Source organism: Chelmon rostratus, chromosome 12 (genome assembly GCF_017976325.1).
Source record: "Chelmon rostratus isolate fCheRos1 chromosome 12, fCheRos1.pri, whole genome shotgun sequence".
Taxonomy (NCBI): domain Eukaryota; kingdom Metazoa; phylum Chordata; class Actinopteri; order Chaetodontiformes; family Chaetodontidae; genus Chelmon; species Chelmon rostratus.
In genome coordinates this window covers 26,048,171-26,069,344 of record NC_055669.1, presented here as the reverse complement: position 1 = coordinate 26,069,344, position 21,174 = coordinate 26,048,171, and the positions used below count along the sequence as shown (strand labels likewise).

Below are 21,174 nucleotides of genomic sequence, written 5' to 3'. Positions count from 1 at the left end.
TTCCTGTTCGTCTGTTGGAAAAGAAAAGAACGGCGACATTTGTCGATGTTTGTGCTTCACGTCGGCGACACGTCTGTTGCTGTGTGTCAGAGTTTGGCCGAGCAGTGATATTACATTACAGTTTATTACATGGTTGATTCAGAAGAGTCATATGACGACATCACATTTAGTTTAGTCTTTGTTTTCTTTGTTTCTTCACATATAATTCTCAACAGGTGAACACAGCGCTGTCAATACTGGATTACATGTGATGATGCTCACATTTGCATGTCAGTATTGTGATCATGATTTCAGTTAGATGACTGCGGCTGCTGCAAAGTGCAGGTTCAGGCTTTGAATGTTCAAATTAACAAACCAATGCTCTTTCCCTTAAAAAAAAAAATTTAAATAAGAAATAAATAAAAATCTGGAAGTGCATCACAATAGTTCTGCCAGGTCTGTTTGTTCCAGGCATCCTGTGCATTAAACTTTTAATTTCATTTGTTTGTTTGTTGGTTGGTTTCAGGAAGCAGCACAGAACCATATTAGATGTTTACAACACAACTAAATAAAAGACGAATAATAAACAGATGAAAAAAAATATATTAATGAAGTAAAAATTACATAAATTACAGCACGTGAAACTGATGGAGAGTGTCAGAGACGCCTGCAGCCTTTTCCTCATCAGCTCAGACAGCCGTGAAACACCTGCGCACACCTGAGCCTCAGAAACAAACATGGCGGACCGGAAGAGGAAGCAGGTGACCTTCAGCTCCTCTGACTCTGCAGACTGAAGTGTGGCCGCGTTTTTCATTTCAACGACTCCGAACAAGTGACTGAAACATCTCTGACTTCATGAACTGCTCTGAAGATATGAAAGAAGACGACAACCTGCAGAGGAAACTGCGGCTAATTATGCTAACGATGCTAACAGACCAGGTGAGGCTTTTCTACTTTTCTCCGTTTTAGATTATAAATTGTTTTATTTTACTTTTTATAAACTGGCTGGACAAAAACTTGTGATTCACATTTTTAGCCCAATCAAGCCAAACAATCATGAGCTGCAGCCTGAAGTGAACAGTTTGAGAATATGCTAATGTTTTACCACATCAGGCTTCTGTAAATGAATATTGGACCGTGACTGGCTGCCACACTAGTTGTGATGTCACAGATTGTGCAGGTAAATCCAGGTGTTCGACTGAGAAGAAGAAGATAAGTCAGTCTTAGTTACACAAACGATACACATGGAGCTGGTTGACTAAGAAAAACGGAGAATATCACCAGACTGGCTGGAAACTGTATGAGTTTGATGTTGTCTCCCACTGGAGGGCGCTGTAACCCTGAGGCTCCATCATAAAGACGCCTGCAGCTTCTCATGCTGAGCTGTTCAGATTACAGAGCTGATTTTCTAATGGTTATTAATAAATAACCACCATAGTAAAGTAACCTTGACTCAATGTCAGGATTTGTCTGCAGTGGTGTCTGCTGTACTTAAAGTGGTTCAAATGAGCTCAAGCTGAAACATCTACAGCAGTAAAATACAGCATCCACATGAATGCAGCAGGAATATTAATCCACAAACATCAGATATGATGAGAAACACTGACGGGAACATTTTACTGATGCATGACGACTTTTATTTTAAGTACTTTAAGTACATTTTGCTGATGATAATGACATGCTTTTACTTTGTTTAAATGCAGGAATTTTACTCGTCATGGAGTATTTCCACGGTGTGGTCTTAGTACTTTTACTGTAATGTTTCCTGACTGTCTTTCCCAGTTTCCACTCGCCCATGTGTCATCTGTGAGCCATGAACCGGACCAGCATTAGGACCCAGCGCAGATCAGCTGTCAGGGTGCGTGCTGTAAATATAGCCGTGGTGTGTTGATCGGAGCGGTTCAGGGTCATGAGGAGACCTGAACGGACCGGATCAGCCTGAACCTTCAGTCCTCCGCGTGCAGGAGCGAGCAGGAAACAGTTTCCTCTGAAGAAGCCGTCAGAGAGAGTTTACCTGAAGAAAGCAGGAGGCTGAAGATCAGCCGACAGCTGCACGTGAGTCCCTCTGATGAGGCGTTCACAGACCGCCGCCTCTGTAGCTTCACTGTCATCACTCATTTCCATTTATATGTGTCTGTCGGTTCTGTTTTATTTAGTCCTGTTTATTTCTTAGTTTGAGTGTTTGTTGAGAGAAATTTAAACAAGTGAACTAACATCCTGGAAGAAGTGTTGCTGTGTAGTATCAGGCAGCTTGACAGCTCTGAAAGTCACACTGGATGTATTTCATCTTTCATCACAAGGTGAACAGTAGACACTCGTTCATGTCACAAAAGTAATCTGCAGCCGCTTGAACTTCTGTGATTGGCTGAGGCAGCACCCTGTCGGATGATGCTGCGTTGCGACAAAAAGTGAGTTCAGTTTTTTGTTGGAGGACCATGTTTTTCTTTTTAAATTTTTTTTTTATCATACAATGTGGATTTCAGTCTGAACGTCAGTCCACAAAATGTCCAAAATGATAACAAAAGCACATCAGGCGTGACCTTAAAGTGACGTCATCTCACCGCTTCACTGGTTCAGTTTAACTGTGGAAGATCTTCATCAGCCAGAGCTGAGAACACAACACATAATGATGAAACAGAACCATCCAAGATTAAAATAAAGAGAAATCACAGTTCACGACCTCAAAGAGACAAAGCTGTGGCTGTTCTGTGGTGATGGACAGAGGAGAGCGAGCGAGCGAGTGAGCATGCTGTTTACTGTGGAGCTGCTTCATCCAACAGCCCAAAAATTCAAAAGGACTCAATTTAGGTTGATTTTACAGGCAAGAAATTTCCACATCGGAGAAGGAACAACAACAACAAGCATTTATTTAAGAGAAATCAGCTGGAACTGGTTCAGACAAGGTCAAGAGAAAAAACGACATGAAGACATTTAGAAACTTCCATCGAAAATAATCATTTATTGAAAACTGAAAAGTGTTTTTCCTCAGGCAGCACCTACGAAGTTTAAGGCCTTAAAATATAAACGTGTGTGTATATTTCTGGGGTTCGATCACCAATGTAATCGTCTGGATGTACCTTCTGTCAGAGGAAAGGAGCCTCTGAAGTCATTTGTTAGCTTCCTCGCTAGCATGCTTCTCTCTCTGCCCAGGTGCTGTGAGTCTCAGTGAGTAAGGAAGCCTGCGGGGGTCAGTTCTCCGGGATGCTGCAGTTGTGCAAAGTCACCAAGGATCTGTTCATCAGTAACGCCCGTTCAGCCTGCAGCGACGAGCTCGTCCAGCAGGAGGCGGTGACGCTCTGCATCAACGTGTCCAAGCAGCAGCCGTTTCCCTCCGTCGGCATCAAGAAGCTGCAGGTCCCCGTCTACGACGATCCCAACGAGGACCTCTACAGCCACTTCGACCGCTGTGCCGACGCCATCCAGAAGGAGGCGAACCGCGGCGGGCGCAGCGTCGTCTACTGCAAGAACGGACGCAGCCGCTCGGCCACCATCTGCATCGCCTACCTGATGAAGCACCGCAAACTGACGCTGACGGACGCGTTACAGGTGGGTGGCACGGACGTAGTTCGTTCCTCACGCTGTCTGATGGACCCCTGCACAGACCAGGACTCGACGTTCAGAGCTCTGGGTCCTGAGCCTGTGGAGGTTTAAAGTTTAAAGAACGGATCCGGACCAGATATCTGTCCATTTATTCTGTGCAGCTTGCTGCTCCGGGCGGGACAGCGAGCGGGTTTTATCAGTAGAACTATGAGCGTGTCTCGCTGTTCTCTGAACTGCTGTCAAAAGCACATTCGTCCTGTCCTGAGGTCAAAAACATGACCCGCTGCAGCAGTTAGCCTCCTGAAACTGGAGCCTGTGTTGTGGTCGGTGTGTTCTGCCAAGGTGCCCTCGAGCAGCAGCCCGACGGGGGGGCTGCTCAGGGAGTGAGCTTCCTGCATGAAGGTCTTTTATTGCGTCTGAGTGATTTATGCATTTTATAATCCGCAGGGACCAACGACGGTCACTGAGCGAGTCAGTTAGTGATGAAGCTACACCATTGGTCGGTCGAGTGTTGGAGTTTCCCCATTGGCCGTTGCTTCACATAACAATCAGTCTGACAAACAGCGAGTACAGAGCGAGAAAAACCCGAGAAACCAATCAAAGAGCAGGGGGAGTTCATAGTTCATTAGAATAAGAAACATCTGAAGATAGGAGTGGACTTTGTTGACTCAGGCGATGTCCTGTGATGCTTCAGGACACTTTAGGAAGGGATATTACTTGGACCACTATAGAACGCATCCAGCAGTTCACATTATAGACTGTCTCACTCCAGGTTCAGACTCCCAGCAGGTTCAGCCTCATTTCAGGTTCAGACTCACTCCAGGTTCAGGCTCAGCCTCGTCTTCTTATGTTTCAGTTTGCAGCACAGTGTTGTTTAATTGGCTCCATATTTCTCGACACATGAATGACCCTGATTTCATCGCTGGGTCTGTTCTGTGTTTCGTGTTTTAAATGCCCGACAGTGTAGTTTAATGGTTTTCTGTAACATGCTCATTAGCAACACTAATATTCTCTTTCTTTGCTCAGCAGGTTTAGAAAAGATCAGACTAAAATGTGACTGTTCTGTTTCGAGCAGCTTTCTATCATCTGTCCAGCAGCTGAAGATGAAAACCAGCCTCTCAGTGGTGCTGATGAAGGTGCACAGTCCCTCAAATAAACCAATCAAAACGTGTTTTCTAAAATTCATCAGGCCGTATTTCAAAACTGTTTGTTTTGCCCTTGAAAATGAACAGTTTTATTTCTGTTTTGTGTGAGAGACTGTGATCAAATTCATAGACAAACATTTCATAACTCAGCGCTTGTTTCTGTTCCCAGAAAGTGAAGACGGCTCGTCACGTGATCGATCCGAATCCCGGCTTCCTGTCGCAGCTGCAGAGGTACGAACAGGAGCTGAAGAAGAGATGAGGAGGGACGGGGGGGACGGGGGGGATGGGGGGGGGGACATCTGATCGTCCTGAACCGAACACCTCCACACGGTCCTGAAGCTGCTGGTGAACGACTTCCTCTGCGGCCACCTTCACGCGCTCTGACAATAATCTACATGATGATAACTTTATCTGGACAGAACTTGTTAACGTAGTCAGAAAGCAGAAAAATCAATCCACAATATATTATGGGAGACATAAAGAGTTAGTTTAAATAAGTGTTCTTATCTGATGTTTGAAAGAAAATAATGTCAACAGTAGTTTATTCTCCAGTTTAGGAGCCATGACAGTAAATGTCACTGTAGACTTTTAGGTAAGAGCCCAGTTAGATAGATAGATAGATAGATATACTTTATTTATCCCACGCTGGGAAATTGCAGTGCAGCAGCAGCATTACACACAGTGAAATAAGTGAAAATAAAACTATAAAGAACAAACTATACATAATAAAAATATAGTCTGAACTGTATCTCACATGAGACATGTTTAACTCGTGATGATCTGCACAGACGTTAATATTTACTGCAAGTAGAGATGAGATTTGGTAGCAAATTCATATTCAGCTTTTATTTGCAGAGAAAGCAGAAACATTCACCAGAGAAAAAATGCCGATGACTGATCACGACGAGGCGATTTTCTCTCAATCTCTGAAAGAGTAATCAGTCATGGAGGTGTGAGGCCTTACCTGAGTTCTACACCTGAAGGTGTGTCAGCAGTGATGTAATCTGCTGCTGCAGTTTCACATCAGAAGCTGCTACCTGGATGTTTTCTGCTGCTCTCTGCTAATCTGAAGCCTGACGAGAGAACCAGCGAACCCATCCTACATCTGCAGGTATATCATTTGTCCTCCGTCTGCTTTAAAGTGAAGGATGATGAGGAGTTTGATCCGAGTGTTTTATTATGATGAGAAAGGAGAACAGGTCGCAGCCTGTCTGCTTACTTCCTGCTTAAATTCAGGTAATTTTCTGGACTATAAAAACTGTGTTTCAGTGGCATCGACTGTCTCCTTTGAAACATTGAGGTTGCAGTTCCACCTTCTACCTCTAGATGGAAGCGCTTTCATAGAAAATAATATAAGACTTTATTAATCTCACGATGAAGAAATTCACTGTTAGAGAAGCTCTTTAGAACACATGGGGGGGGTGCAAATAGGAACAATGTAATTGTGCAAATAGGTAGCAATAAAATAATAAGATAAAAAATAAGGTATGTATGTACAATGAATTTAAGAAAAAATAGAAAAGGTGTTTTGCTCAGCAATGGAGTGTGTTTAACATAATGAGTCAGGGTCTCTGCAGGCAGGATGATTTTTATATGAAAATGTTTCCAATGGTTTCCTCTGACTGTCCAGAGTCGAGATGAGCTCATTTCAGTCACCTGCGGTTCTTACCTTGCACTCACACCAGGTAATCTGTGTTCATTTTTAATGTGTGTGTGTGAGTGTGTTTTATGCTTGTACACTATCTAGGACTTAATATTCAAACAAGCCATCAGATGTCTTAAACTGTACTGGACTCAGTAATGAAACAAAGACTCAGGTTTAGAATAGTTAGAGAGGTAAGAATCACTCATTCTGAAAGTGAATGCAGGGAGATGTTAGCATTCGATGAGCAGCGACGTGTTCTCACTGCAGGTCATTGGGCAGATCTTTAGATCCGGATCACATGAGTCGAACATGTGGGATCACAAAGCTGCTGCTGGTTAATTCTGTGGAAGATAATAGTTGATTTTCTGTCGATGCTGTGAAAAACGCTGCGTCAGCTCAGGTTTGGAACTGATGATGATGATCTTTCCACTGGCTGGATGCTGATAGAAGAACACACACATGCACCTGAGGTGTGTGTGTGTGTGTGTGTGTGAATCTCAGGTGTGTCTTCATTTTGTGGTGCTGCCATTTAGAACTGAATTAAAAGCAATAATTTAATTAGACCCCATCATAAAGCACATCAGACCTGCAGCTCTGCAGTCTCAGGCCTGAACATGCTGCCGCGCCGCTTCAAGACTCTGCTGCTCTAACGTCTGTTTCCATTCTTGAAAAATGAAATAAAGTTGTGTCTTCATCATTCAGCGACCGGCCTCGTGTGCTCTGTGGAGTCATTTCTGAAAGCTGACTGAAAATTCAATCACGATGACGCTTTGCGGCCAGTTTGAACAAACCAACGTTCGTTATTCGCCTGCTCGTTAGAAATGTGTGAATAATTAAACCTTTTCTCACTGTTTTTTTTGTGCTGGATCAGACTACAGGATCTGTGACTAAAGATGGTGCCAACCCCATGCCAACATTGGGGAAATGTGGGAGGGGGTTTCAGGCTCTGTTCAACCAATGGAGAAGCAGCGACCTACTGCGGCTTCACGCTTTTCCAGCGTGACGCTGACGTAGAATCAAAACCAGTGGCGTGCACAGAGGGGGGGCAGGGGGGGCGACTGCCCCCCTTGTGGCCCAATTGTTGAAAAACGCGTGCTAAAGTGCCCTCTTGGGTGCCAAAACGCGCGCTCAAGTGAAGTCCTTTTCGCCCCTGCCCTTCAAAAAGTCTGTGCACGCCACTGATCAAAACGTGTTGAAGTGTAAATTGAGTAGAGGAAAAGTCAGTGTGCAGGATTCCTCCTCAGGGGAGCATCAACACCTGAATCAAACTTCTTGCCAATCAGCTGTTTCACTCAGAGTTAAAGTTTCTGTGTTTCTGGAGTCTGAGCCGACAGTAACGACACTCGCTGAGGTGAAGAAGGAAACCGAAGCGTCTTGAGACAGAATCAGTTTATTCATGTTAGTGTTTTACATCTCGACTGTACTGAGGGGTCTCCAAGTGGGTTTGACAGACCAGACTGGATCAGCCGCTGTGGGTGGAGCTGCTTCATACGCTTGGGGGTCCTCGTGGATGTTGACCTCTGTCCCATTCTTCACGCACGCTGCTGATCCACTCGTTGTAGTTGGACACCTTGGTGTAGATGCCCAGCTTGTCCTCCCTGCCGCAGCCCTCGCCCCAGGACACCAGGCCGATCAGGAACCAGGTGTCGCGGTACAGGGTGACCATCGGTCCGCCGCTGTCCCCCTCGCAGGCGTCCATCCTCTGTCCGAGGATCCCGGCGCAGAGGACGTTATCGGAGATGTTGTGGGACATCTGGCGGGCGCAGACGTCGCGGCTGACCAGCGGGACTTTGATGACGTTGAGCGCCGAGCTGAACTGGGTGCTGTCCAGGTCGTCTTTGCCCCAGCCGGTCACCACGGTGCGCGTGCCGTTCAGGTGCAGCACCCGCTCGGCCATTTTGCGACTCGGCAGACAAACGGGGACAACGTAGTCAGAGAAGGGGGCGGGCGTCTCCAGACGCAGCAGGGCGATGTCGTTGTCCACAGTCCTGCTGTCGTAGTTCGGGTGTTTGAAGGTTTGGACCACCCTCAGGGTCACCTCGGTACCTTCATCTCTGAGACGCTCATAGTCACCTGAGGAGACAGATCACAGGGTTTCCTCAGGATGTCGGCTCGCGGAGGCTCAGACTACCTGTAGTCTGAGCTGAACTGCTGATCATTAAAGCAATGATTCTGTCTGAAGTGTGACCCACGCAGGAATCATCAGGATCAGGTCTGAACAGATCCTCGTGGAGGCCCGCTGAGCCGCTTACAGGCCTGCCGATGAGTGTTTGCTGCTGCAGAGAGAAAACTCACCCAGTCGCACTCTGAATCTCAGGCTGCTGTCGAGGCAGTGGGCGGCGGTCAGGACCCAGCTCTCATCGATGAGGACGCCGCCGCAGTGAAAGCGCCCTCTAGCGTTCAGTAACAGCACCTGTACACAAAAACGCCAAACAATGACATGAGTAGTGTCAAAGCTTTAGTTTGTCTCTTTACCACTAAACAGGCAGTCATGACTAAAAAAAGCAAAAGTCAAAGCTGTGATCCTGACAGCTGATTGGTGAAGAGGTGAAGTTCATGACATCATCTGTTTCCCACTTTAAACCAATGAGAAGAGCTCAGACAAAAACACAATAACAGAAAACTGTGACCGATCTCTGACGACCTTCAGGTAAATCAACATTATTGATTATAGTTCTCCTTAGATTTGAAATAACGGAAGAAAACTGTTGAAGGTGAGTGTTTTGATCTTCTCGTATCGTGTGGTTGGATGTGGTTCACTTGTTGCTCTGCTGCAGAGTTTTTTGTGACAAATGACACCACCTGCATCTGCTCTCTGTGGAGGATCACAGGAGGTGTCGGTCCACATCCCGGTCCTGATCCCTGACTGCGTGCTGCAGGTGAGTTTTCAGCCTGACAGTAAAAGTCAGTTACCTGCCAGGGACTCTCCCCCTTCTTTCCCACCTCCCCTCCCACCATCCAAGGCAGCAGGCCGTCCATGGGTTTGGTGTACGACGACCTGCCGATCAGCAGCTGACCGCAGGACGACGGACCTGCGGGGAGAACGGAGAAACGTTTAATTCCAGGCTCGATGTGGGAACTGTGTGGCCTCGGCTGCTGTTTCGCGCTCTCCTGGTCTTGCAGCCTTCGCTGCATGTCTGATCTGCTGCTGAGTGTTTCCACTCTGCAGCCGCTGTGGTCTGGGTAGACTAACAGTGTCTGGTTTGCTTCGTCCCTCCCTGGTCGTACGTCGGTCTCGTCTCCTGCTGTGTTTTCACTACGATCTACCTGCCGTGCTCTGTGAGGAGTGTGATGAACAGTGTGTGGACGAGCTGAAAAAGCCTGAATAACACTAAAAAGAGGAGTCGGTGCAGTCATGTCATCCAGAGCGGCCTAATGTGGTGTGGAGCTCCAGCTGAATGCAGGAGGTGATAGTCTACTGTGTGTGTTCACATTGAAACTGTGTGGTAGTACAACATATAGTTTTATATAAAGTCAAGCTTTATATATATATATTATAGTTCTCTGCACCAGACAAAGTCAGGAAGCCTCCAGGTGTCTACATGCTGTGTCTAACGAGAGACGTCCCAATCAAGGATTTGTTGTGATGTTTGAGCTCATCAGCTTCATTGGTTTTTGTAAATATCTGCTGATTCTGAATCTGATGCAGCAACACGTTTCAAACACGTTGTGACAGGAGCAACTAAAGACTGGGAAAGATGAGGAACGCTCCAAAAACACCTGTTTGGATCATTCCACAGGTAAACAGGCTGATGGTAACAGGTGATAGCATCATGATTGAAAGGCTCAGTCGTTCACAGCGAGGATGGAGCGAGGGTCAACACTTTGTCCTCTTAAATCGAGGTCTAGATTTGAAACTATGAAAGCTGATCAGTTTGATTTATTGATCTGATTGAAAACCATCACACTGAGTCATCCTCGCTGTGATTCGCAGTGTGAAGCAGCTGAGTGCAGACGCTTCAACAGAACGACAGAGAGAACGTTTCATTTCAGCCCGTCGTCACGGATCAATAATTAACAGTGATTAGTGACGACTTTAAGGTTTAACCAGATTGTCTGACAACCGTCACTGTTTGTTTAGCTGTTTATGTGCTAGCCTGCTGCTAATGCTCACGCTGCTCCGCTCTCAACAACCTGAACTCACTTCCTGCTGATTTAATGGTCTTTCAAGAGCATCAGTGTCGGCATTTGAGCACCTTAGAGCATGAATCACTCACTGTGTGGTTTGAGAGCACAAACGAAGCACTTTGAGGATTTGTGCACATTAATAAAGTGATTTGAGAGAATGATTTGCTCATTTGTGCACACAAATAATAAAAAAAATAAAAAACTTATCAGGTGACATAAAGTCTGATCGGCTCAGCTGAAACGTTCAGTGATTAAAACATTCAGCTACAGAAACAAAGGCAGAGTCCAGCAGCCGTTTCCTCACCTTTGGGTTCACACTTCCTGGCGTTGACGTGCAGCTGGTATCCCTTCACACAGCTGCAGCTCCTCGTCAGGCCGTCCTCGCTCTCCCGACAGTCGTGGTCGCAGCCGCCGTTGTTCACAGAGCAGTTAGTGGCTGTTTGAGCTGAACGACAACAGAAAACACCGTCACTGCCTTCACGTCGACACATACTCTGCACACAAGCAACCACAGCGTCGTCTGTTAAACTCTTTAAAGACTCATTTCTACAAACTTTATAGCTACTGTTTGTCTGCGTCTTGATTCTGCTGCCTTTTAAACTTGATTTTGTGAAGTGGTCTAAAAACAAAGCCTCATGTATCATTCAGAAACTTTCTCTGTTCTGTCCACTAATGCAGATAAACGCTGAAATATTTCTGCTCATTTTCAGGTTTTCGTGTCATTCACACTGAAAACACCAAAAACCTTTTCTGGAAATTCACTCGATGTGCATCAGCGCCACCGTCTGGGCAGTATTCATGTACTTGTTAAACATTACTTCATCAGTTTTCTTACTGAGATGGAAAGTGCCGGCGCTAAAGGTTTGCTTTGTTTTTAGGTAAACTGGCTCTCTGGTTGGAGGATGATGTGGTTTGAATGCTGTTCAGAGGATCACACGCGTTTGTTCGTCCAGACTCACGTTGGTCGCAGTATTTTCCCTCGTATCCACGGTTACAGAGGCAGGCGTAACCTTGGTACTGATCCACACAGGCTCCGTGAACGCACAGGTTGGAGTGACACTGGTTCCCATCTGAAACACAGCCAGCTCAACATGAATACATTTCCCACAATGCCCTGCAGACAGCAGCTGTGTGCAGAGGAGAAACCTGCACGCTGCAGCACAGACCAGGAGTTCTGGTCTGGGAGTTCTCCATCAGCTGACAAACATGTAAACTCCATCAGCAATTACAGCTTCCAGTTTCACAGCAACGTCCTGTCTGTCTTCTCTGTTCCATCAATAACGTGTTAAACAACAGTCTGCGGTTAAAGAAGTTAGGCTCAGCTTTGATGTTGGAGTTGGGATCATCATCGTCATCTCAGCTTGGTTATAATATATATATATTGTTCCCTGTGTCCACACGTGTATGTTTTGGTCATACTGGTAGCTGTGGGAGGCAGCCAGGCTCTGCTGCTGGAGCTACTCTGCTGTAATCACAGACCAAAAAGATGTATGTCCAACAACTTAAAGGATAACTTTCATTTTTTACAACCTGGACCTTATTTGTAGCATTAAATACGACCATTTACTCACCCAGACAACTCTGGTGGCATTTGGAGTCGTTTTGAAGAAATTAGCCCCAGAGGAGCGGCGCGTATATCCGTATAATGCGAGTACTCGGGGCATCCATGCGCAGCCTCTATATAACGCATAATCTGCGGCGAAACTCGTTCATATTCCAATATTTAGTTCTGATATGCTGGTGCTATTCCCCTCTGAGCCGGCGGTCGGCTAGTTTAGCTGTAGTTTGGCACAGCTATGGTTCGTTATTGCGTATTCGTAGCCGACCGCTGCAGAGTTAGTTAGTTAGTTGTTGATAACATGCCACCACTCAGAGGGGAATAGCACCAGCATATCAGAACAAAATATTGGAATATGAACGAGTTTCTGCAGATTATGCGTTATATAGAGGCTGCGCATGGATGCCCCGAGTACTCGCATTATACGGATATACGCGCCGCTCCTCTGGGGCTAATTTCTTCAAAACGACTCCAAATGCCACCAAAGTTGTCTGGGTGAGTAAATGGTCGTATTTAATGCTACAAATAAGGTCCAGGTTGTAAAAAACCAAAGTTATCCTTTAATTAAGAGCATCTCAGAACCAGGTCAGACTTTATGTTGTACTTGAAGCAGTTCGTGGTTTCATACCTGTGTACACTGTCCAGAACTCCAGCTGAAAACACACAAAACAAGATGTCAGAGATGAAACTCCACTTTTCCTCCTCCACAACAACCAGGATTCATTTTCAGCCCAGAGGATCAGAGATCACACTGAACATCGTCAGATCACATGATGATGGTCAGACCCCTCCACCACCATCACAGCACAAAATGAACTGAAATCAACCTGCAAACGAATCAGTTTGACACGACGTAAAATGCTCAACCTTTAGGGAAAGTGAATGATTTCCAGACATCTTACTGTAGCTTCCCTGGTTTGAAAAATCTCTCTGGCTTCTTCAAAGTCGCATTTTTCCTCCACACATTCGCGCTCCATGGACGCAGGTTTCAGCTCCTCCAGGAAGGAGTTGGCCCGCCGAGAGCGGAGCAGCATATGGGCCTCCGGGGGGTCCGAGAACACTGAGCAGAGACAGACCGCAGCGTCAGTTTTTATTTCACGCAGCCGCCTTCAAACCTGCAGCTCCACCGACCTGCAGGCCGACAGCACCAATCAAACATGCAGAGGTCAGGATTTCCTTTGATCGCATCGATAAAGTGTCAGACCAAACGTCGGTTAAACTCTCTCATGCAGAGTTCATGTGGTAATGAAACCTGCACCTCAGGCGTATGAATGTCTTAAAGCGGAGCAGTTCTGTCAAACAGATCTCGACATATTAACATTCACTTTACTGACTGTCTGCACCCCCGCAGCCACCGTCGACATCACACGCCTCGTTTCACGTGTGTCCTGTTTCATTTCTTTAACTTTGAACTTTAAGGACTTTGCATCAGTGTTGTTTTGTTTGTGTTCGATCAGCTGTTTCCAACGCCAAGAATAAACTGAAGCTCAAGACACTTTTAAGTAAATTGGCAATAAATGCCCTTAAATTCATCGATGGATATAAACGTGTCTAATTTTAGATCTCCTTGCAGACTGTTGAATGCCTGAGGTGCACACTACATGAAAATAAAGACCTGCATTCACAAAATATATCTTCTGAGCCTCCAAACTTGTATTTTTTGCTAGCTTGTGAAGCTTCAGCGACTTCCTGTTTACACAGCTGATTGTGCTTCAGATGTTTAGCTGAGAAGTTTTAATGATATAAGCTGATTTTTGTGAAACACGAGTTTGAAACTTGTTACCGAGAATTTCAGATTGATTTTCAGATTCGTCACTCAGGACGTTCGGACTTAAAACGGAGCTCCGTGGCTGCTCGGCGCTCCCCCCACACCCACCTGACAGGCTGAAGACCGACGCCGACCACAGAGCCACGGTGACGGACACACACAGGACGAGGCGGGACATGACCTCGATCGCACCTGCAGCCAATCAGACGGGAGCAGACGGTCTGAGTGTATTTACCCAGTGTCTGATACCGACACAAACATTACCGTTAAAAATCCACGTCTGGCTGACGGTTAATGTGACTTACCAAATTAAAGCCAGATGAAGAAAGACGAGCTCTGGAAGAGACGAGAAAATCACAATCACGTCATTTTACATCCCGCAAATTTTGCTCTGATGAAATATTTGATCGAATCGCTGCAGCTTCAGGGAAACACAGAGGCAGGAGACCATGTTTGAACCTCTACGACCTTTGACCCCACCGCCTGATCGGCAGGGGCCGCAGAGCCTCGAGCGAAGCCGAGACCTCGTCCTACAACCGCCTGGACTACGCGAAACCAAGACGGGACAGAACAGCTGGACCTCAGAGGAGTTTCTGGACTTACGTGTGACGAATCGAAGCCGCGGACAGAGACGATGGTTTGCTCCGGTTCTGCTGTGTTAATGACTAACTGCCAGTGTTTACTGAGAGTCCACAGTCTGAGGCTGGAGCCTGCCAACGCCACACAGAGAGAGAGAGACAGACACAGAGAGACAGGGAGAGAGACAGAGAGAGAGACAGGGAGAGACAGGGAGAGACAGAGAGAGAGGGAGACAGAGAGAGACAGACACAGAGAGGGAGAGACAGGGAGACAGGGAGAGACAGAGAGACAGACAGACAGAGAGAGACAGGGAGAGACAGACAGGGAGAGAGAGAGACAGAGAGACAGGGAGAGAGAGAGAGAGACAGGCAGAGAGACAGGGAGAGAGAGAGAGAGACAGGAAGAGACAGAGACAGACAGACACACAGAGAGAGAGAGAGACAGAGAGAGAGAGAGACAGAGAGACAGGGAGAGACAGACACACACAGAGAGAGAGAGACAGAGAGAGAGAGAGACAGAGAGACAGGGAGAGACAGAGAGACAGGGAGACAGGGAGAGACAGAGAGACAGAGAGACAGAGAGAGACAGACAGACAGAGAGAGAGAGAGACAGAGAGAGAGACAGAGAGAGACAGAGAGAGACACACACACACACAGACTGTGTCGGACACATTCATTCAACATTCAGGTGTCAGATCAGCAGATCTTATTAAAGCAGTGGAATCAGGATCAGGACTCCTGTTTACATCTTTAGCACTTTTAGGACAACAGGACTGAAAACTGTTGAACGAGCTGGAGATCATCTGATCGGCCTCGTCACACCTGTATGAGTGTTATTAGTAATGTGCAGGATTCGTTCTGCTCTGTGGATGTTCGAAAAGCTTGTGCAGATTTGTAGAGATCACACTGCAAACATATGAAACATGGCGGGTTGATCCCACATTAATATGAACAGGTTTCAGATCCAGAGCAGGAAGAACACATGACCCACATGTTCACAGCACCTGAGCTGCAGGTGAGGACGCTAATCTGAGGCTGCCACAACCGGCCGGGGGGGGAAGACTGCAACACAAAACCCTGAAAAAGACACACACACATGCATGCACGCACACACGCACACAGACACACACACACACTCACATGCACATGCGCACACACACACACACATGCACACACACATGCACACATGCGCACACTCACATGCACATACGCACACACACACACACAGTATAAAGACCGAGGCATCAAATAACTTGAACACTTCTGTGTGATTAAAAACGATATAAAGAGTGAAACAGAGATGAAAAGAGGAAACAAACACAAGTACAAAAAGTGTTTTTGTCGTTGATGTTGTTTGACTTCCTTTTATTACATTTTTATAGGATGCAAAATGTAGTAAAAGCTAAAGTGGCAGGTGGAATATATCTCTCTCACATCCATTTTGCACACCTTACTGAAACTTCCCTTTTCATACTTGCATAAATATATGTACATATAAGTATACAGTACATGTGCATTTAAGTGTTTGTACATATATGAGATACTGGGTTTCATTTACAGTTGTTTACATGTGTCACAATGGTCATGTGACCCTCTATAAGGGTGACCCCCCCCCCCCCCCCCCGAGTAACAGAGATGCCAGTTTTTTGTACTTCCACCATCGGCGGAGCCTCAGCTGACCTCAGGTTGCTCGCCAACGCCCTCCAGACACACTAAAACGCTTCCAACAGGAATGCAGGTCTTGTTTACTGTGAACAGGTACAGGTGTGAAACCCGGGCTGGCCTCGGGGGTGTCGGTGAGCGCCACCGGCTGTAGAAACCAGGCCACTTATCAAGGTTAACTATTCATCTCCTCGTCTTCTTTTGTGCGTCAGCCTTGTTCCCTTGGCTCGGTTTACCATTGTGTCTTCAGCTGTTTTGATTTTTCAGAATAAAAGCTGGGGGATAAAGGAGCCGTCTCGGGTTCCGGGCCCGACTCTGCGACGGGGTGACCAACGGCGAGGGAGGGAGCGGTCTTCCCAAGCATGCCCCTCCTGTATGATGCTCCCAGAATGACCTGCCGCCAGCTGCATTATGTCTGCGGCAGCTTCCTGATGCTTCCTTCACTTCACATCAACTGTTTCTCGCACCTTTCCCAGGTGACGTCTTCAAATTGTCAGTTTTGATCATCAGATCAGAAAACGACTTGAGTCGATGTAAAACAGAAAAAAGCAGACAATGCTCACACCGGACGACTTGAGCGATCAATCAATCAAAACTGCTGCCAAATGATTTTCTGCTTCGATCGCCAGTTAACTGGCTAAATGTTTCCCTCCGCTCCCCTCAGGGGCTCTGTGTTTGTGCAGTAAACCTGTGAACGCTGGACCGGGTCGGACTGGTTGGTCACAGTTTCTGTCCTGGATGGATCCAGAGGGACTCGAGCTGTGTTCGTCTGTTTGAAGCGTCACGTGTTGAGATAATCCCACCAGGCGTCTTACAGAATGAAGTCAGTGTCCTCTGTTGTTGAATGCGTTGAAAAGAAAAGTAGGCTGCTCATTGTGAGGAGCTTCCACCGCGTTAGAACACTGAACTGCTGAGTCCGTGGAGCCGACCAGCCACGGCGTTCTGCATCAAGTTCTGCTGTCGCACAGCGAACAAGTCACTTCCTGTTAGCCAACCGCTCAAAGCAACGCGATGCAGCAAAGTTAAACACTTTTCCCAATCAAGTTTAATGCTGCAGTCCTATCATGGGCAGATTCAGTGAAACACACATGGCGGCATCGCCATCATCCTGCCTGCTTTACAGCTCCAACAGTCCGACCGCGGGCAGCGCGAGAATTTACTGGTGTTCATTGTTCCTCCCGTCCATTAACACAAACGCTACGTTCCTGTTTCTACTCAAATTATACAGGACAGAAAGATGAGATTGTCATGAGTTGATGGATGCAAACTACTTCAATTAAAATTATAAGCAACAGCAAACAGCTTTTTAAAAGTTGATGCAACATTGAGGCAACTCACCAGTATCATCAGATCAATAACGCTCCGACAAAAACAGTCTGGAAACATCCACAAAGGTCCAGAGGATCCACTGCAGAAAAGATATTTAGTCCTAAACATGATAATAATCCACAGACGTGCTCGTCTTCGTCTTATATTCTGTGTTTTCCGTTTCAAATTCCAGAAACGCACGCAGACCGGCGCCATTTTCTCTCTACTTCCTCTGTGGAGTCTCGAGGTTCTAAATGACACCTCACTTGACCAATCACGATCTGCCATATGAGGCGATCAAGCCAATCGCAACTGAGTTTGTGAATGACTGATGCTTCAAATAACCAATGAAATTCTGAATTTGCTGACACACTTTGCTGTAAGTTCAGGTTCAAATCAAATCAGTTATATCAGCTCTAACAGGGATATTACTCACAGTTTGATGTGACAAACAAATAAAGTAAAAGGCCTTAAAAAGAGAGATGTAGCCAAATAGGTATAAATACTCCAAATATGAACATAGATGCTCAAAATTTTAATTTCATGAGTATAATTATAGATATTTATGTAGATAAATAAATGATGAATTACCTTTTTTAGAGGACGCCTAGATCTATACCATCAGGGAAAACATGAAAATATTCAGTTTCTGTGGTATTGTTATCAGTTTCTATTGCGCTTGGATGAAGGTAAGGCTTCATGCTGTGGTCCCACTGTGTTTTTCAGCTAATGAGGTCCAGATATAGTCATTAGCAGGCATCTATCTGCAAAAAAAAATATTCAGGCGGAAAAAAGCTTTGATTTCAGTGTGTTCAAACTTCTATTACTCAATGCCTGTAGCACTGATTCTGACTGCTGGGGAGAACAGAACAATCCAATTTTCAAATTATTTTCTGGAGGTAGAAAAAGAAAAGTCTTTGCACAACGATGAAGAACTAGACAATTCCGGCGCTGCCGAAATTTTGACAGTGGCATGAGGGGGCTGCTGGTGTTATCTATACCACTGTTTCTCAAGCCTGGTCCTGGAGTACCACTGCCCTGCATGTTTTAGATGTATCCCTGCTCCAGCACACCTGATTCTAATGAATGGCTCGTTATCAGGCCTCAGCAGAGCCCAGTAACGAGCAGCAGAGCAGGGCAGCTGGTGCAAAATCCCTCTTTATTTAAATTTGGTGGGGGCTAACCCTTTAAAATTGAACTTTGACGAGAGAAGAAAGGTTTGTCTACAAAAAGATATGTGTCTCCTATTCACCGTTTGGATTTTACGGCAATTTTAGAAAAAAATTTCAGGTGATTTCTCACTGGCTCTGTCACTCTAACTGATGAGGTCATCCACTCTAGGGGGAGAAATTCTGAGCATTTTTTTGAGAAACTTTATGGTCTTCAGATGGTCGTAGCTCGAAAACCGTAAGAGATATCAAAAAATGTGCCGAGGTTCATTTTGAGCTGACAAAATTATCTATGTTTTAAAGTTTGAATGAAGTCTCTGGGAGAAAGTATGGCGAAGCAGCTGACGATTGAAAAAGGCTGAAATTTGAGGAAATTTCCCCATTCATTTGTTATGGAAAATTCTTTGCAGTTTTTTGCGAATAGCTTTGCGAATTATTGACGAAAGAGCTATAAAAGTCGTAGCACACCATTCCCGATTGAGCTGCATGTTTTGATATATAGTTTGCGAGGGTTTTCTCAAAGCCGCAGGACTAGTTATGCGCCGAAATTCTGGCGGACGATGAAAAATGGGAAGAAAAAATGCGCGGGATAACAATAGTACGCTCAAGCCACTCGCCTCTATAGGTCAAAGAGCTAAAGAGGCGAGTGGCTCTTGCGTTGCGTCGTGCCATTAATAATACGTTTAATTATAATAATAATAACTATTTATTGAGCATCTTGTGTTTGTTCTTCATCTTGTGTTGAGTGTTTGTGTGCTGATACAAGAGTTCTCCCTGCTGACAACTGAATTTATCTCATGCTGAATCTAACGTGGGGTAAAAAGTCAATATTTCCTCCTTAGATGTGGAGGAGGAAAAGTCGAAGGTTTCCCAAAACAGAAATATTCGAGGAAAGACGCAGAAACTCCGAACACATCTGTTTGCTTCAGGGCTGCTGAACACAAAGACACTAATGTGGTTTAAGGAGTCTGCTGATATTCAATATTTGTCTTATTATCAGAAATCTCACACACAGAGCTGAACCAACAGAGTACCTGACTGATCTTCTTCCTCTGTGCCGTAGAGCTCCTTCAAACAGGAGCACCGAATGTGGATTAATCCACCGCTGAAAATAGTCCCTGACAAATGCACCATTTCCTCCTGTTTGTCTGATAAAGACTACAGTGAGCAGCTGTTTGAGGAAATGATCAAACTTTTTTATTGGGTTTACTGTCTTATCTTATCTTAGCTTTGTGTGGTTTTACAGTCTCTGATGGCTTAGTTGCTGCTTCAGAAGCATTTTCTCCCCGACAAGAACAAACACTGCAGGGAAACAACACGGAAAAATCTTTTAAAAAAGAAAAAATGGTCAAAATAAATGTTAAACTGTACCAGATCCGACATTCCAGAGGTTACAGAGGAGTGATGAATGAACAGGTGGAGACGTTAAAGGGGAAACATTTTTCTCTTAAAGGGAGATGAGAGAAAAAGGAGGCAGAGAACAATGGAGAGATAAACAGACGGGCTTTCAATATATTTTTGCTGTTTCATGGTGAAGGAGGTCACGTCGCAGGCAGGAGGCCCAGTTCTCCTTCAGCAGGACAATGAAGACCGGCCTCCCCTCCCTGCCCCTCCTCCCCCCGTCCTCAGCCTTTGTCTGCGGCCCGGCAGGTGAGACGCGGCCTGAAAGGCGTTTTGTTTGGGCCGAGGTTTATAAAAGGATGAAAGCCTCCTCGATCCCGCTCATCTGCTCATAAATCCTCCTCCGGACGATGCTGCACGACTCAGACAGAGCGGTGAGTCTTTCCCAAAACGCCTCACGGGATTTTAGTTCAGGTTCAGGCTGGAAAATCAGCCGGGTCTGTTTTTTAAAATCGAGGTTCGAACGGTTGTAAAATCAGTAAAAGAGCAGAAAACAAATGTGGCAAAATGATTCAAGAAGTTTTTTTTAAATGTAGATTCATCTGTCAATCCAAAGCCCTTTAAAATATCTCATTATTTATTTATTTATTAAATGTATTTATTTATTTTTTGTCTTGAGCTGAGGTACAATCTGTAGAACAAATCGATATATTTGATAAATGAGTGGATGATGTGCTGGCTGTCTCTTCAGTCCCAGTTTTTTTTTAATCTGCCTATAAACTTAAGTAAAATTTGCCTTGCGTTAGACTCAGACCACAAAGATTTGGAAGTGAACCTGGAGTGGAGCTGAGGGCGGGTTTCCTTCAGGCTGAAGGTTTGACATCTCGTGGTTTCGAGGTTTGAAGGTTAGCGCTGGCAGTGGGTGAAATCTGTCGATGTGGGAGCAGCTTTAGGTGCACTGTCACCACTGTGTTTTATCCTAAAATGGGACAAAAGGTGCGCCGTTCCTGACGACATTTACATTTGTGAGGTGGGGTTCCTGCAAACATATCAGCCAGTCAGGTGAGACCAGTTCACCTGTTTCAGATCAGTTTGTTCACGAGTGCCAGCATGCTGCAACGGGTCAGAAAGAAAGAAAGAAAGAAAGTTTCTGAAGGATTCCTGAAATAATCTGATCTCAGTGAGTTCACACAAACAGACTGAACACTCAGTCAAATCACTGCTCATGTGATGATCTTACCTTCCTCCTCTGGGCTCCCATCATCCTCCTCTTCTTCCAGGCGCTGTCCAGGCTGCTGGGACTCCTCGTCCTCTCCTCCCTCTGCTCGGCCATGCTGCGACAAAACACCACCA

The 21,174-nt window shown here is 45.6% G+C and overlaps 2 protein-coding genes across 2 annotated transcripts; one reads left to right on the top strand and one right to left on the bottom strand.

The window, feature by feature from the left end:
- Window positions 1-1,998: 1,998 nt before the first annotated feature.
- dusp28 (dual specificity phosphatase 28) lies at window positions 1,999-4,923 on the top strand. Its single transcript, XM_041949371.1, has 4 exons — window positions 1,999-2,034; window positions 2,280-2,387; window positions 3,130-3,525; window positions 4,834-4,923. The coding sequence occupies exons 3-4, from the start codon at window positions 3,181-3,183 to the stop codon at window positions 4,921-4,923; spliced, it is 435 nt and encodes a 144-aa protein (XP_041805305.1). The 5' UTR covers window positions 1,999-2,034; window positions 2,280-2,387; window positions 3,130-3,180.
- A 2,872-nt stretch (window positions 4,924-7,795) lies between these two features.
- proca (protein C (inactivator of coagulation factors Va and VIIIa), a) lies at window positions 7,796-21,154 on the bottom strand. Its single transcript, XM_041949038.1, has 11 exons — window positions 21,062-21,154; window positions 16,091-16,151; window positions 14,367-14,473; window positions 13,872-14,005; window positions 12,898-13,102; window positions 12,624-12,648; window positions 11,397-11,507; window positions 10,742-10,882; window positions 9,223-9,341; window positions 8,605-8,722; window positions 7,796-8,382 (listed from the first exon to the last, which is right to left on the bottom strand). Exons 1-11 carry the CDS (start codon window positions 21,152-21,154, stop codon window positions 7,796-7,798), a joined length of 1,701 nt encoding a protein of 566 aa, XP_041804972.1.
- Window positions 21,155-21,174: the final 20 nt, after the last annotated feature.